We start from the raw sequence: 17,735 nt of genomic DNA, 5'->3' as shown, positions 1-17,735 counted from the left end.
CTTTCTTTTTTTCTCTCTTTGTCTATCTCACAGTTTGGGTTGCTATCTCATGTTAGCTCCCTCAGATTGTCCTCAGGGCCTTCAGGTCCGGTCCTTACCCTAAGCAATGCAGCCCGCCCCTCCCTGTTCAGCCCTGGCTTGCTGGTGGCAAACGTGAGAGTCTGGGCTACTTCTCCACTGGGTGTTGCAGTTAAGGGTGTAATCTGTGGGTTTTATTGATTTATTTTTCCTCCTGTTTATGTTGCCCTCTGAGATTCCAAAACTCCCCACAGACCCACTGGTGAGAGGGTTTCCTGGTGTTTGGAAACTTCTCCTCCTTCACGACTCCCTCCCCAGAATGGGTCTCTGTCCCTCACTCTTTTGCCTCTCTTTTTATCTTTTATATTTTGTCCTACCTCCTTTTGAAGACAATGGGCTGCCTTTCTGGGTGCCCGATGTCCTCCACCAGTGTTCTGAAGTTGTTTTGTGGAATTTGCTCAGTGTTCAAGTGTCTTTCGATGAATTATGTGGGGGAGAAAGTGGTCTCCCCATCCTATTCCTCCATCTTAGGACCACCCCTCCCCCAGAGTCCCCAAAAATAAAATCTCTCAATGTTTCTCCATCTATTTGCTGTGAGGTAATGGGACCAGATGCCATGATCCTAGTTTTCTGAATGGTGAGTTTTAAGTCAGCTTTTTACTCTCCTCTTTCACTTTCATCAAGAGGCTCTTTAGTTCTTCACTTTCTGCCATTAGGGTGGTTTCATCTGTATATCTGAAGTTATTGACATTTCTCCCAGCAATCTTGATTCCAGCTTGTGCTTCATCCATGCCAGTGTTTCTCAATATGTACTCTGCATATAAGTTAAATAAGCAGGGTGACAATATACAGCCCTGACATACTCTTTTCCTGATTTGGAACCAGTCTGCTGTTCCATGTCCAGGTCAAATTGTACTAACAGTTCTAACAGGCGGTGGCCTGCTGCAGGGGCACTGAGTGTGGCAGTGCATGCATGGGACCTTTTGGAGGAGGTCAGATTATCTTCATTATAAAGATAAGTAAAGGCAATTTTAGCACTAGACATGGCCATACATTTAGATTACATGTAAACTGACCTGTCCTTAATAAGTTATATAAAAGTCAGAATCTTCATTAATGAACTCATAATACTTCAGAAATGGAAGAAAAATAAACAATCATATTGCCATAAAAATAGACATGGGAGCTTCTTCTGTTCCTAAGCCTATTATACTCATTACCTAATTTAATCATCACAATACTTTTATCATCCCCTTTAGTAATAGAAGAGCATAAGGGACTAAGTGCAATCCCACAATCTGACAACAGCATCCAAAATTTCATGGAAAGGGACACTCGGTTTATGTTGAAATTATTTTTGTGCCATGGAGGTCAAGGTGGAGGATAAATGTGAGAATAAGAAGAGTGAAACACAAGCTGACTCTTGAAGTGTCACCAAGAATTCCATGTTAACGTGTTGAGAAATACATTGTAAGCCAAGAAGCACCTCATACACAGGTCTTTGATAAATATGTGTTTGAAATGTACTTGTTTGCTATATGGCACAAGTAACTTATTTTTACAATATGTACAAACACATGGTGAAAATGAGGATGAGCAGTTAGAGTGAGTTAAGCTGTATGAATGGAAGATGTGTATTTACAAGCAAAACTCATAGAGCTTAGTGACTAATATGAGAAATATGAGATTCTTAGAATTATTGTTATATATTTTATTGTCAGTTTATCTACCTATATAAGTGATATACAAACATTCTCCCATTTAACCTTAAAGTGATTTCTTCTTGACTTATCATGCTGATATTTTAAAATCCAATATGCATGTTACTAACAATGACATATGGAGTAGGTTTTCAGCATACATGTTGACTTATGGCAAAACCAATACAATATTGTAAAGTAATTAGCCTCTAATTAAAATAAATTAATTTAAATTAAAAAAATTTAAATTAAATTAAAATAAAAAAATCAACCTAGATGTCCATCAGCAGATGAATGGATAAGAAAGCTGTGGTACATGTACACAATGGAGTATTACTCAGCCATTAAAAAGAATACATTTGAATCAGTTCTAATGAGGTGGATGAAACTGGAGCCTATTATACAGAGTGAAGTAAGCCAGAAAGAAAAACACCAATACAGTATACTAACGCATATATATGGAATTTAGAAAAATGGTAATGACAACCCTGTATGTGAGATAGCAAAAGAGACACAGATGTATAGAACAGTCTTTTGGACTCTGTGGGGGCGGGGGGAGGGGGATGATTTGGGAGAATGGCATTAAAACATGTATAATATCATATAAGAAATGAATCACCAGTCCAGGTTCGATGCCGGATGCAGGAAGCTTGGGGCTGGTGCAGTGGGATGATTCAGAGGGATGGTATGGGGGAGGAGGTGGGAGGGGAGTTCAGGATGGGGAACACGTGTACACCCATGGTGGATACATGTTGATGTATGGCAAAACCAATACAATATTGTAAAGTAAAACAAAAATAAGAAGAAGAAGAAAAAATTTTTTTAATTAAAAAATAAATAAAATTTAGGAAAAAAAAATTAAAAACTCCTGATGGAATCCCAGGCGTCTAGTATCCTTGTCAGGTATAAGTTAAAAAAACAACTAAGAGCCTTCTTTTACCTTTCTCCCCAAGCATAGGAATAATTTCTCAAAGATGGGACTCAAAACAGATAATGATGCCTTTTTTTTTTTTTTTTTTTTTACCAAGCAATACAGCAGTAGCAAGATTTTCTCTTACAGATATTAGATATTGCCAAAATCCACATGGGAAATGGTCTCAAGATAGCATCATAACATGTCCGATGTAAGCAGACAGATCTGGAATATATGGTCATCCCTCAGTGCACTGAGAGAGGCACTGGAATTATGAGGTATGGGGGTTTTCAAGAGAGGGCTTTTGCATATTCATCTAGGTAGGTGTGGACTGGCACTTTTGATTGACAGTTACAAGTTACATAACAGCATGCTGTATTGCACATATCTTTCCCATAAAAAGAAGAGAAGCAAAAAGCAAAGGAGAAAAGGAAAGATATAAACATCTGAATGCAGAGTTCCAAAGAATAGCAAGAAGAGATAAAAAAGCTTTCCTCAGTGATCAATGCAAAGAAATAGAGGAAAACAACAGAATGGGAAAGACTAGAGATCTCTTCAAGAAAATTAGAGATACCAAGGGGACATTTCATGCAAAGATGGGCTCAATAAAGGACAGAAATGGTATGGACCTAACAGAAGCAGAAGATATTAAGAAGAGATGGCAAGAATACACAGAAGAACTTTACAAAAAAGATCTTCATGACCCAGATAATCACGATGGTGTGATCACTGACCTAGAGCCAGACATCCTGGAATGTGAAGTCAAGTGGGCCTTAGAAAGCATCACTACGAACAAAGCTAGTGGAGGTGATGGAATTCCAGTTGAGCTATTCCAAATCCTGAAAGATGATGCTGTGAAAATGCTGCAGTCAATATGCCAGCAAATTTGGACAACTCAGCAGTGGCCACAGGACTGGAAAAGGTCAGTTTTCATTCCAATCCCAAAGAAAGGCAATGCTAAAGAATGCTCAAACTACCGCACAATTGCACTCATCTCACACGCTAGTAAAGTAATGCTTAAAATTCTCCAAGCCAGGCTTCAGCAATATGTGAACTGTGAATTTCCTGATGTTCAAGCTGGTTTTAGAAAAGGCAAAGGAACCAGAAATCAAATTGCCAACATCCGCTGGATCATGGAAAAAGCAAGAGAGTTCCAGAAAACCATCTATTTCTGCTTTATTGACTATGCCAAAGCCTTTGACTGTGTGGATCACAATAAACTGTGGGAAATTCTGAAAGAGATGGGAATACCAGACCACCTGACCTGCCTCTTGAGAAACCTGTATGCAGATCAGGAAGCAACAGTTAGAACTGGACATGGAACAACAGACTGGTTCCAAATAGGAAAAGGAGTTTGTCAAGGCTGTATATTGTTACCCTGCTTATTTAACTTCTACGCAGAGTACATCATGAGAAACGCTGGACTGGAAGAAGCACAATCTGGAATCAAGATTACCGAAAGACATATCAATAACCTCAGATATGCAGATGAAACCACCCTTATGGCAGAAAGTGAAGAGGAACTAAAAAGCCTCTTGATGAAGGTGAAAGAGGAGAGTGAAAAAGTTGGCTTAAAGCTCAACATTCAGAAAACGAAGATCACGGCATCCGGTCCCATCGCTTCTTGGGAAATAGATGGGGAAACAGTGGAAACAGGGTCAGTCTTTATTTTTCCGGGCTCCAAAATCACTGCAGATGGTGACTGCAGCCATGAAATTAAAAGACGCTTACTCCTTGGAAGGAAAGTTATGACCAACCTAGATAGCATATTCAAAAGCAGAAACATTACTTTGCCAACAAAGGTTCATCTAGTCAAGGCTATGGTTTTTCCTGTGGTCATTTATGGATGTGAGAGTTGGACTGTGAAGAAGGCTGAGTGCCAAAGAATTGATGCTTTTGAACTGTGGTGTTGGAGAAGGCTCTCAAGAGTCCCTTGGACTGCAAGGAGGTCCAGCCAGTCCATTCTGAAGGAGATCAGCCCTGGGATTTCTTTGGAAGGAATGATGCTAAAGCTGAAACTCCAGTACTTTGGCCACCTCATGTGAAGAGCTGACTCATTGGAAAAGACTCTGATGCTGGGAGGGATTGGGGGCAAGAGGAGAAGGGGATGACAGAGGATGAGATGGCTGGATAGCATCACTGACTCGATGGATGTGAGTCTGAGTGAACTCCGGGAGTTGGTGATGGACAGGGAGGCCTGGCATGCTGCAATTCATGGGGTCGCAAAGAGTGGGACACGACTGAGCGACTGATCTGATCTGATCTGATCTGAGGCTCCAGCTGCATAAGGTCACCTGAGGACACAGCTGTGCATCAAGGGCAAGTGTCTAGGAACTAGAGAAGCCCCTGTGGATAATCTGTATCCATTCCGTGCCTAGAGCACATTCATGGAGTTGGAACAGTCTCTGTGATTATTTTGTAGCATATCTGTTAGCACTCCTGGGCGAAATTGGGGTTTGTCTGGGATAAGGTTTATAGAGATCAGCTTGAATCTTTTTCTGCTAGGCCACCACTGTTTCCTCAAGCTTACCTTTCTACCAGACAGTATCAGATTGGGAAATAATCAGTGAAGGTTAAATTAACTTTATAGGAAAAAGTTTACTAGTGAGATAGATGGCTGCTATTTAATGGTAAAATGTTAGCAAGAAGATAACCCCCTAGTGGCTGAAACATTAAACAATCTGCCTGCAATATAACTTGGAGGCAATGTCTGCCTCCAAGTTGTATCCCTGGGGAGGGAATATCTTCTGGAGAAAAACAAGGCTACCCACTCCAGTATTGTTGCCCGGAGAATTCCATGGACAGATGAAATTGGTGAGCTACAGTCCATGGGGGTTGCAGTCAAACAAAACTGAGCAACTAACTAATATTAAAGTAATTCTTCCACTTAATAACATAAGAAAAAATTGTATAAAGCAAAGACTTTTGTATCACAATTGCTGGTGTCATTATCATTTACCACCAGATATCAAGGCTCTTATAAAGCATTGGTAAATAAGATAGTGAAGCATTAGTATAAAAATAGGGAAAAAAGGGGGGGGGTGGCTAGTAAATCAGAATAAAACAGAAGCCAGACAAAATTATATTAATACTTTACACAGTTACCTTTTGTGTAGCAAATGTTCCACTGCAGTGAAGTGAAAGAAATTTGTAGTATTTTTAAGGAATTCTACAGCTTTATTTAAATAGGTACACACACAAAAAATAATAATCATGTGACCTCCTATCTCATACAAAGGGTTTCCCAGGTGACTCGGTGGTAAAGATCCACCTGCCAAGCAGGAGACCAGGGGTTGCAGGTTATATTCTTGGGTTGGGAAGATCCCTTGGAAGAGGAAACTGCAACCCATTCTATTATTCTTGCCTGGAAAATTCCATGAACAGATGAGGCTGGCAGGCTATAGCTCATGGGGTCACAAACAGCTGGACTTAGCAACTAAACAACAACAGCAACCTCACACTAAACACAAATACATTCTAGATAGATTATATATACAAGTACAAATAAAAATATAATTGTCTCTTAGAAGATAAAGCATAGGAAAATATTTTCAAAATCTTGGAGTAGGAATTATTTCTTAACCAGGATTTGAAAAGTGATAATCATTCAGGAAAATATAAGAAATTGGATTATATTATGAAGAAAAACTTCTGCTTACCAAATGCAATTTATGATTAAATCCACAGGCCAAAGTATGAATAAAGTTATTTGAAATACATATTTTTCCAAGAAAAAACTCATATTCCCAATATAAAGAATGTCAATGTACTAATAAGGAAAATAGCTCAACACAAGTTGGCAAAAGAAAGGGATAATCCAAAAACTTACAAAATATAATCAGTAAACATAATATCAGTCATCGAGAAAAATATATATTAAATCAAAATTAGGATCCATTACATATTCAACCTAATGGCTAAAATGAAAAAGACAAAAAATACCAAAAAGTGAGGACTGTATTGAACAACTGGAATCAACATTCTTAGTCTTTGTAAATTAGTAGTATATCTTTGGAAAACAAAGCAGCAAGGTAACATTTTCTTCCTGTAAATTAGTAGTATATCTTTGGAAAACAAAGCAGCAAGGTAACATTTTCTTCCTGAAACAAATTCAGATTCTTTTATTCAATCAGCTGATGGTATATATAAGGGTGAGAAGTTGTAATCTGCCTCTCAAAATCTTTAACAGGTGTGTACATGTTTCTGTTTTAAAATAGCCATATTCCTAGCTGAAGAATAGTATCCATTTTCAGAGAAATTCATATAATAAGTTCAGTTTTCTGTTTGGAAAGGATTCTTAATTATAAAAATGCATTTAGTTATTGTAGACAGACATTGGTAACAAACATATATTTATATAATCCTTTGAAAAGATGATAGAAATAATTTTCAAAACAAAAAAGATAATTGCATTTTGAAAATTAATTTGTGGAACCAGATCACCAAAGCATCAATAAGCTCATATGATAAAATACTGAAAATGTGATAAGCTATGAGGAATATTACTTACAAAAATATTTAGTTATAGTCAAGATTTGATAAATGATAGTCATTGCAAAAATAAATGTATTTTAATTTTTAACCTTAAGGATTTTTTCATATATGTAATATCTAACAACTTAATTTTTGAATTACTTGGTAGGTTTCACTATACAAATGGCAATTGTATACTATGATTTATGATCATGTTACAGTATTTTTTAGGAATCAAGAGAAAGCAAGGGAAAACTTTGTGAGCGTAAGGCTCACTGTTTTCCCCCAACATATTCCTTTAGGACAAAAGGAATGAGTCATGAGGACAAAAAGGCCAATAATGAAGATGTTTAGGACTGTGGGTGTCATAGGGCAGAGTGAGTACAAGCAACCATGAGACAGAAAAACATGCAGCATTTCTGAATTGATAAGAGCAATTGCCAGGCCAAGCAGGCTGTTCGTACCTGATGCCCACTGAGAAGTGGAAAAGTGCCCACAAGATGCCAAAAAAGTTGCAAACATCATGTTTGCTAACAAACATCAGTGACAGACATATTCTTAAATCAACAGAGATATGAGATATGACATGGAAACTTTTCAAAGTACAGCTTTAAAAGGTGTTAGATCCCAGACCAAAAAAGCACAAAACCCTTCGAGAATGTTTTCAATTATTATAACTCACTTCCACATATTGCTTCTTTATACTCACATACATATATCCTGCCCAAAACACAACCCATTGTGACCTTACAGTTACAAGACAGTCATTTTGGTCAGTACCAAAATCATCACATTCCATTAGAACTGTAGTTTCAGTCAATTATTAAGAGTATAATTTGGAGACTTTACTAAATACAATGCAAAAGTTATTCACAATTTTTTTAACTACAAAATTTTGTGTGTATTTTGTATTTCTTCCTTAAAATATAATGTTCATATCAACTAGGGTAACAATATAACAATACAATTAGTTGCAAAAAAGTTTACAAATCACTTTATTATATTTGAACAAATCAAATTTTATTGACATCAACTATCCAAGTTAAATATTAATATTTATTCTTCCAGGAAGAAAAAAACAGTCAGAAACTGGACACATATTTACAAGTTTATTATGTGCTAAGTCCTAAGTTGCTTCAGTCATATCCAACTCTTTGTGACTCTATGGACTGTGGCCTGCCAAGTTCCTCTGTCCATGGGATTGTCCAGGCGAGATTACTGGAGTGGGCTGCCGTTTCCTCCTCCAAGGGATATTTCTAACCCAGGGACTGAATCTGCAACTCTCGTGTCTCCTTCACTGGCAGACGGATATTCTTTACCATTAGTGCCACCCAGATACTTGAGATTAAATCTCAGATATTTTATTGAGGAAAACACTCTTTCCACTAAACTCTACAGCATTCTGTTCTTCTTCTCTGGACAAAATAATGTTTCTTTTCTGCCTTTGCAGAGATATTGTAACAGAGAAGAACAAACCTAACTTCATATTGAATCTATTCCTTTAACACTTGAGCTCTGTTGCCTGTGCTTAGAAATGCTGGCTCTGCACCTTTTGTAAAAGAATGTCCCCCGTGGCCTGAAATATACATTCTCAAGGCTGTGACCTTTACAGGTATAATACTTCAATTCATTTAGAGATCAAAAGTTGCAGAAAATAATAGCTAAAAACTTCCCTAACATGGGAAAGGAAATATTCAACCAAGCTCAGGAAGCAGAGAGTCGCATGCAGGATAACCCCAACGAGGAACATACCAAGACCCAGAGTAACCAAACTGAAAACAATTAAAGACAAAGATAACATATTAAAAGCAACAAGGGAAAGATGACAACATACAATCAGGCTATCAGCTGACTTCTCAACAGAAATTCAAAAAGACAGAGGGAATGGCATGATATATTTAAAGTGATGAACCATTGTAAGTCAACTATACTTCAATATTATATATATATATATACACACACATACACATACATATATGTATATATATATACACATATTTAAAAGATGCAGAACAATGATTATCTTTTTTTTTTTTTTGGAGGTTTATATATAAGAACACTGACTACACAGCTGCAAGAACAAAGGATTCTGGTACCAAAATATTTGCAACAATCAGCCATAACCCCTCCTCTTTAAATATAAAAAATCTTGAATTATAAATTGAGTAAGATGGTTCTTTGGAGTCAAATTAGTCCATCATCTTGGTCAGCTTGATTTCTGAATAAAGTTGCTATTCCGCAATGCAACAGCTTGTCTCTGGATTTATTGTTCTGTTATGTGGTGAGCAGGATGAACTTGGTCTCTGTAGCAAAATCTACACTTTTATGCATTTCCACTCTTTCTGTGTCTCTTTTCTCCATAATTCTGCATTCCAAACTTGATCCTCCCAACTAATCCAGTAACACAGATCTGCTGCTGGTAAGTCGCTTCAGTCATGTCCGACTCTGTGCGACCCCATAGACGGCAGCCCACCAGGCTCCCCCATCCCTGGGATTTTCCAGGCAAGAACACTGGAATGGGTTGCCATTTCCTTCTCCAATGCATGAAAGTGAAAAGTGAAAGTAAAATTGCTCAGTCGTGTCTGACTCTTAGCGACCCCATGGACTGCAGCCTACCAGGCTCCTCCATCCATGGGATTTTCCACGCAAGAGTACTGGAGTGGGGTGCCATTGCCTTCTCCAACACAGATCAAAAGTTGCTTTCTAATCAAGATGATGTAAAATTGCTTCTACAGTTTTTATAGGTGTGCAAGTGTCAGTCTAAATAATTCAGTTACAGGAAATACCAACTTTAAGTATTAGGTTGCATTTTGGGGAATATCTTAAGTCATATACACTAAGTATGGAGTTTTCCCAAAATTTTAAAAATAGAAATACCTTATGATCAAGCAATTCCATCTATGGGTATTTTTTCAAAGTGTGTATCAAGAGATGAATTCATAAGATGTGGTGTGCATGGATTATTACTCAGCCATATAGAAGAATGAAATCTTGTTATTTGTGACAACATGGATGGAGCTAGAGGGTATTATGCTAAGGATAATAAGGATAATAAGTCCAATAGAGTGACCAATACAGTATGATGTCACTTAAACATGTAAACCAAAAATCAAAACCAATAAGCCAAAATAACCAAACAGTAATGGAGTCATAGATACAGAGAATAAAGAAGTGATTACCAAAAAGAAGAGGGATGTGGTGATGAGAAAGCTAGGTGAGAGAGTTTAAGACTTACAAACTCCCCTTATAAAATAAATGAGTTTTGGGGACAAAATGTTCACCATGAGAATATAGTCCTTTGCACAGCTGGAATAAAAGAGCAGGAGAAATATAAGGGAATAAAAACTAGAATTTTAAGAGCCTTTTTGGAGAGAAATTCTCTGTTAGAAGAAAAGAGAAACACACTTAAGTTACAAAAGGAGAGCAATGATGAATCATGAATTTTTACCACAAAAGCAGCCTGAGTTTCAAAAAATCCTGACATGCAAGTTAGGAAAGTTCTAGGATCATATTGATCTCCTATGACTAGTAGAATGAACAGACATGAGAAAACAGAATCCTTAAAGACAATGACAGTAGGACAGATGTAAGAACTAAATCTGCAGTTCCTTAACAACAAAGACTGAACTGTATACCAAGGGGAGTGATCGTGGTGGTGGACACTAAGGTAATTGGTTTACAACAATTGATTAAGTTCTACCTCTGTTGAGGGGGCTACTCTATGCATGTGTGTTTTACAAAAGAGTATTTTAAAAGTAACATATAAAAATTTTTAATGAAAAAACTTACATGTAAATATAGAACATACAGATAGACATGAAACATATAGATAAAACTAATACTAAATCTATACAACATAACAAGTGAAACTATACTAAATGAGGACCCTCGGGAGAGAAGCAATGAGGCCTCCCTTGATCTGGTCCAGATAAGGCTTCTGGTGCTGTGGGGGCTCCATCCCCTCTGGTGTCCAGGATGGCATCCAGGTCCAGGTCTTCAGGGATTCCGAGCAGAGCCTACAACACCAACACAGGTGATGGTGAACCTCCCTGGGCGGTTAAGAGTCAGACAGAAGAGGGCTCCCTGGGCAGGGTGTGCAGGACCCAGAAGACTTCCCAGGATCTAGACTTGGCTTCAGGGCTCAGATCTACAGGGCACTGGGCCTGTTTGCTGCTCTTTGCTGAGGGTGTTGTCTGTTAGTAAGGAGTGTCTAGAAATGTCCCACAGGAGCAAGTACACCTGGGTGAGGTTTGGCTGGCAAACCTCAACTGATGGGTCCCCTGGACAGTGAGACTCAGGCAGAGGAACAGGGCACTCTGGGATCCAGGACTAAAAGCTTGGGTCTCCCCTTCCCTCTAGGCCCTGGGAGGGGCAGGGATCAGATGACACAGGAGGTATGAGAATCTGCCCACCCATCCTACACTCAGTACAACTGCTCCTGAGACCTGAGCATTAGAAATGGACAGACACCTGAAGTCTCTGTTTTCCTGAATAATCATTTCTAACCCCCAGCCAAACTCCTGAGGTTTATGATTTTAAATTGTTATTATATTGTTATATTATTTAAAAAGTACATTTTACTTATTTAGCATATTGCAACATTAAAATTTGAGAGGAGACACTGCATTTTAAACTGTAATAAAACGGGATATGCTATCAATGACAGAATTGGGGGAAAAAATAAAAGGAACATGAGTAACTTGAATCCTACCACTCATCCCAAGTGTGCTGCTCATTTGCTTCAGTCATATCTGACTCTGTGCAACGCTGTGGATTATAGTCCACCAGGCTACTCAGTCACTGGGATTCTCCAGGCAAGAATATTGAAGTGGGTTGCCATTTACTTCTGCAGGGAATCTTCCTACCCAGAGATTGAACCTGAGTCTCTTGTGTCTCTTGATTGGCAGACGGGTTCTTTAGCACTAGCCCCACCATGCCAAGTGCACACTCCACTGAATTGTATTCTGGTGTTTCTTTAGTTGGAATTGGACACATACAGAACCTCTACAGAACCTCCAACTTCAGCTTGAGGAAAGGTGCCTGAGGTGACCCAAGACTCTAGAGTTCCAGGTCCTGAGGGTCCCCTGACTCAGGCATCCATAGGCTGGCTGGGACCCTCAGGACCAGGGAGAACCCACAGGGATGCAGAGCTGCCAGGTGACTCCTGCCTGCATGAACTCTGGGCGCCTGTGTCTCCTTCACTCTGTTCCCAGGAGCCTAGGACTGGGGAGGCAGGGGCTGCCCCAACTTCTCTCTGCAGCTGGTGATAGACTAGAGATGCCCCCTGCTGCCTTTAGGGGGTTAGGAGGGCAGAGCTGGGTCCTGATGAGGAAGCCCCCAGGGAGGATCTTCAAAGAGAACATGCTGGAACAGCAGCTCCTGGACTCCTGCACACGGTGGCCCCACAGTGCCCCCAGCCTCCCTGAAAATGTAAGAGCTGTCAGAGGAGCCAGCCCAGCAACCTCGGGGGCATCTGTGGACAGGACCTGTACCCTGGGGAGATGTGCTCAGGGCATCCTCCACTCATCTGCATGGATTGTTACAACACTCTCATCTCCACTTTTGTGGTCACACTCGGCAGCAGACCCCAGGGGTTTTGCTCCTATTTCTGAAGCACCAACAAGTGAATTGGGGTCATGATGGAGACACGGGCCCTCGTCTGCCTCACCTTTTCAACTCAGGTCCCATGTTCACACTTGCTCTTCCAGGTCTTCTTCATCATCATTGATGATATTCCCAAAAGCACTCTTCACAAAGATGACCAAAGAGCTTTCTGACATCTGGAAGGAAAAGATTCATCAGGCAGGTCCAAGCCCTCCCAGGGCAGGAAAGCAACCATATGAGGTAGCCCAGGGCAGTGTAAATTTCATGGGGCCCCTTCAGCCATGTGGGTCCTGACCTACTGACTACAGCCTCAACTCCTGCTCAGCAACTCATGGTGACAAAGCCAGGTTCAAGGGTGCAGACCTGAGTTCAGGAGCCAGGGCAATGCTAAGAAAATGGGGGAAGAGGGCTGCAGACAGATTTCATAGATTTTATATAAGTTCCCAGATCCCCAAGTGCCTACAAGAGACCAGGTCCTTGATTATCCAGAAGGATAATATTAAAAGATGGAAAGAGCAAAAAGAGTCTATGGATCAGAAAAAGAGAAAAAATTTAAAAGATATGAGAGAAGAAATAAATGACCTCCGTATTCTTGTTATCTTTCTCCAAATCTTCAATATCTTCCATGAAGTTTTCTGGTGTCTGAGGGCAGCAGTCATGTGGAGAGTCTGTGTGAAAGCAAAGGGGAGACTTAGAGTCAGGATGTGACCAGGGGACCCTGTGCTCCTCACAGCCTGGCATTGGGACCCCTGGTGTCCTTTAGTCCAGGGACTTCCCAGGGCCTCAGTGTTTCAACTGTGTAATGAAAAAGTGGGTCTCTGACATCCAAAATCCTGTTGCCACCCTCAACTTGTCTACATGTTACCAGGAATGAGGCCGTGTCAACCTGTTCCTCATCTAGGTGGTCATTGTCTCCATGCATCTCTGCTCACAACCTTGCTTGCCTCCTTCTCCCACTGTTTCCTCTCTCTTCCTTTCTCATTTCTCTCCTCTAGTCCCTGTTCCTTGAACCTCCAACCAGCCCTAGCGTTCTCCAACGTGGACACTTTGGAAGAAGGAACATGAATGTATGGTCACAGTCTCCAATCAGACCATTATTTAATTAACCAATCCATTCCTCCCAGGGAGTACCTGGCATGGACCCGAGAGTGTGCTGAGCCCTGGGGGAGGGAAGGACAAAAATTCCACATAACAGAGACTCTCCCATTATTGGGGTGACCTTAGATACCTGGGAGATGCTTAATGCTCACAAAGACACCTTCAGTTTCCCAGACCCCTAGAGAGGATAGAGGCAAATACTTCCAATTTCATTTAGCCAGAATAATGTGACAAGGGTTCTCTGTAAACAGCTGGTAGCTGCCAGGTTTGCACTAAGACTTGGAAAAATGGAGGAATGAGACCTGGGAAAGGGGCAAGTCTGTCTGGATGGAGCAGTGGGTTCTGAGAGCAGCAGTGCCCCCAGGACAGGCTGTGCTGGGACTGCTCAATCCCAGACCAGGTCAGCAGGGCTGTGAAAGCAAGTGTGTGAAGAAGCCCAGTGGCCCCTTCACAGACTCTAGCATCTGCAGCCATGGAGGGTCTCTAGGAGCAGCTGGACATGGACCTCTCACATGGAAGCACCCTCAACACATCAGCCTTGGCTGGTGTCCTGAGGGTGAAATGAGCTCCAGGAGACCAAGCCCAGGCAGGGACCCAGAGCCTGTATGCTGTGACTCATCCACCCATGGGAGCGACCTCTACATGAGGAATTAACAATGAAGGCAAACAAGGGGAAGTCACAAGTCCTGAAAGCTCAGCAGGAGAGAGTTCACATCTCACACACTACCTCACATGCGCTATAAGTACATGGTTTCCAGTGTCAAGTGACAATGAGAGTTTTGTGCCCACTAGGATATGACCATCATAGTTCAACATGCAATAGAAAACAGAGTCTGCAATGCACAATATCCTAGATGTGCTGACCAGAGTCCAAGCTTCTGTATTAGTCAGTGACAAAAGCAGAAAACAGCATCTCTTATGGGAAAATTAATTTTTGAAGAGCAAAGCAAGAAAAAGTGATTATAAAACAGAACTCAATGCAAGTCCAGGACAAAATTTCTCTATATCATTAAAATATTAAAAGAATAAGTCAAAACTCTACACACATTTCCTTATTCCTAATTTCCTGTTCACCCTCCTTAGCCTCCAAGCAGAGTGTTTAACCCTAAAGTTCCAGGAGCCCTCTCCTATCAGGTCCCAACTGAATGCTGTTTCCTGCCTGTGTTACTTCCTTACCACTGCACCAAATGCTCTCCACAATGCCTTCCATTGAAACACAACCATCAGCAACAAGGTGACTAGAATGAGCAACCCACCCACTTCTGCTCTAGTTGAGGCCCTGCTGGCTCTCACAGCATCACTTTGATCTTTTTCCCAGGATCCTGAAGAGACACCCCACTATGGATAGCAGATGGCAGTCATCTGTGCTCTGTGCAGTTAGAGCCCTTCAATAAGACACTGATCTTAGTTGCAAACTTAGAGATGCTGAAAGAGTCAATTCTCAATCTCTCACTTCTACAGGCCCATTAGAGATCTTACCTTCATGCTAACCAACCTGAAATTCCAAGAGTTTTTGACACATGTAAAAGATGCCTTTAAGCAAATTATAACAGTCACAGCTGGAGGTGGCTACCACACTATAATACATAGCAGCCATTATATATGTTTATATGTGTGTGCATGCTTATTCACTCAGTCGTGTTTGTCAGTTTTGTGACCCCTTTTACTGTAGCCCATGGCTCCTCTATCATGGAATTCTCCAGGCAAGAATATTGGAGTGAATAGTCATTTCTTTCTTCAGGGGATCTTCCTGACTCAGGGTTAAAACCCAGGTCTCTTGCATTGTAGGTGAATTCTTTACCATCTGAGCCACCAGGGAAGATTGAACAAATCTTAAGCACCACTTGTTCTAACACTTCTGACAGATTTTGGCAGAACAGTTTTTGGAAAACTAGGGAACTTTGGTACAAGGGAGGGTGTAGGTCTTCCCAGCTGGCTCAGTGGTAAAAATCTGCCTGCCAATATAAAGGACATATGTTCTATCCCTGGGTTGGAAAGATGCTGTGAAGGAGGAAATGGCAATCACTTCAATATTCTTGCCTTGAGAATACCATGGACAGAGGAGCCTGGTGGGATATAGTCCATGGGATCACAAACAGTTGGACACACTGAGTGACTAATCACACATAATGTACACGACGTTATCCCCTCTCCCCTTCTTATCCCCTGTTCATTTTCTGGCCATTTCAAGATGGCTGTTTGCTGATAGATTAACAAAGAAAAGAATTCTGCCTCATAAAAGTATTTAGCCTGAGGGGCTAAGAAAGGGATGTTGCCCTATACTGGTTTCCATGGTAAACAATGTAACAAATGAGCCAATCTGCTGTTAATCCCCCCTGTATCTGTTATGCTCTTTATCCCCGCTAAGCGAAGAATGCAGTAGCTGCTGTGTTCTGCCTGTCCCCTGCTATCCACAGTGGGTGTCTTTCCAGCACCCTTTTACTTCAGATATATGACATCCCATCTATTAAACCCTCTGATATCTCTGTAGACTCTGGAATCTTTCTTAGGTCTCAAGTCCAGGCAAGAACAGGGCTTTCAGGCCTGTGCAGTGTAGCCCAACAGCTTCTGCCGAGTATTTGTCTGGTCTGATTTGATGATTCACTTGTATGTGCTTCCTGGGCTCATGCACACATGTACTCATGAGCCTTTGGGACACTGAAACAGAATGTCAACACCCAGATTTTAGAGGAATTCCCAGAAGGTGTTCAGGTATGGACACAGGGCCCAGTGCCCCTGTGCTGATACATCATCAGAGAAGAGATGAGGAGCAAGGCACACTGTATCTCCTCATGAGCCCATCCCTCCACCACTGACTCTGAAATCAGGGAGGGAGGACACAGGGCCTTCAGAGAGACACGACCAGCACAATGAACACTACACACCCCACTGAGAGAGTGAAACAAGGTGCACAGAATTGAAATAACAGATCATGCTCATAGACTGGAGACTTAGTACTGTTGGTATTTCTACACTACCCAAAGCCAAGTAAAGATTCATTGGAACACCAGTCAAAATATTAACATTATTTTCAAAGAAATGGGAAAAGCAAATCTAAAAATATATATGGAATCACTAAGGACTCCAAATAGACAAAATAATCTTGAGAACAAAGATCAAAGTTTCTCACCTCCTGATTTCAAAACACATTACAAAATTATCAGAATCAAAGCTGTATTATACTGATATAAAAACAGATGCATAGCCCTAAATACCAGAATAAAGAGCCCCAAGTAAACTCAAAGATACATGGTCAAATTAAATTCACCAAGTTTCTAAGACAGCAAAATAGGGAAAGTGTAGTGTCTTCAACATTCACTAGGATGAAAAGATAACCTCCAGAAAATTACAAACCATGCATCAGATAAGCAGCTTATACTCAAAATATATACGAGAACAGCACAACTCAAATGCAAAACATATAATAAAATAAAAAGTAAATGAGTTGAGGAGTTTGCAAAACCATTTGGAGCTTTTTTTCTGGAGGGAGTAGTGAGTTCTAAGAGGAGCAGTAACCCAGAGTCCTACTCTCTTGAGTCTCTGACCTAGGTCTGGTCAGTCCCAGGACACAAGGTCATCAGGGCTGTGAGAACAAATGTGTAAAAAAGCTAGCAGCCCCTTCACAGTCTCTAGAATCTGAAGCCATGCTGTTCTTTAGGAGGACATGGACTGCTCTCACGTGGAAGCACCTTCAGCACAGCATCCTTGGGGAGGTGTGGTGCTGAGATGAGCTCCAGGAGACTCAGCCCAGTCAGGGATTCCAGAGCACGTGTGCTTTGACTCACCCAACCCTGAGAGCACCATTTACATGAGGAATAAACAGTGAGGACAAGCGTGAGGGGAAGCCACATGTCCTGAAAATGCAGAGGGAGAGAGTTCATGTCTCACCCAGTACCTGACACTCACTGCAAGAACTTGGTCTCCAGTGT

General features: G+C 40.9%; 1 protein-coding gene and 1 long non-coding RNA gene across 2 annotated transcripts in view; one reads left to right on the top strand and one right to left on the bottom strand.

Annotated features, from left to right (window-relative positions):
• Nucleotides 1-9,359, top strand: part of LOC139176316 (uncharacterized) — a 60,676-nt gene extending 51,317 nt beyond the window's left edge. The window contains exon 3 of the long non-coding RNA XR_011560719.1: nucleotides 9,147-9,359. This is a non-coding gene — a long non-coding RNA (uncharacterized lncRNA). The remainder of the gene's footprint in view (nucleotides 1-9,146) is intronic.
• A 6-nt stretch (nucleotides 9,360-9,365) lies between these two features.
• LOC109570276 (uncharacterized) overlaps nucleotides 9,366-17,735 on the bottom strand; it is a 35,216-nt gene continuing 26,846 nt past the window's right edge. The window contains exons 14-16 of the mRNA XM_070767908.1: nucleotides 13,291-13,376; nucleotides 12,773-12,884; nucleotides 9,366-11,120 (exon numbers count right to left, since the gene is read on the bottom strand). Of these exons, the coding sequence (XP_070624009.1) occupies nucleotides 12,795-12,884; nucleotides 13,291-13,376 (176 nt within the window). The 3' untranslated portion in view covers nucleotides 9,366-11,120; nucleotides 12,773-12,794. The remainder of the gene's footprint in view (nucleotides 11,121-12,772; nucleotides 12,885-13,290; nucleotides 13,377-17,735) is intronic.

This window comes from Bos indicus, chromosome 16 (assembly GCF_029378745.1).
Source record: "Bos indicus isolate NIAB-ARS_2022 breed Sahiwal x Tharparkar chromosome 16, NIAB-ARS_B.indTharparkar_mat_pri_1.0, whole genome shotgun sequence".
Classification (NCBI taxonomy): domain Eukaryota; kingdom Metazoa; phylum Chordata; class Mammalia; order Artiodactyla; family Bovidae; genus Bos; species Bos indicus.
Note: the sequence above shows the minus strand (reverse complement) of the source record. Positions and strands in the feature narration are given on the sequence as shown.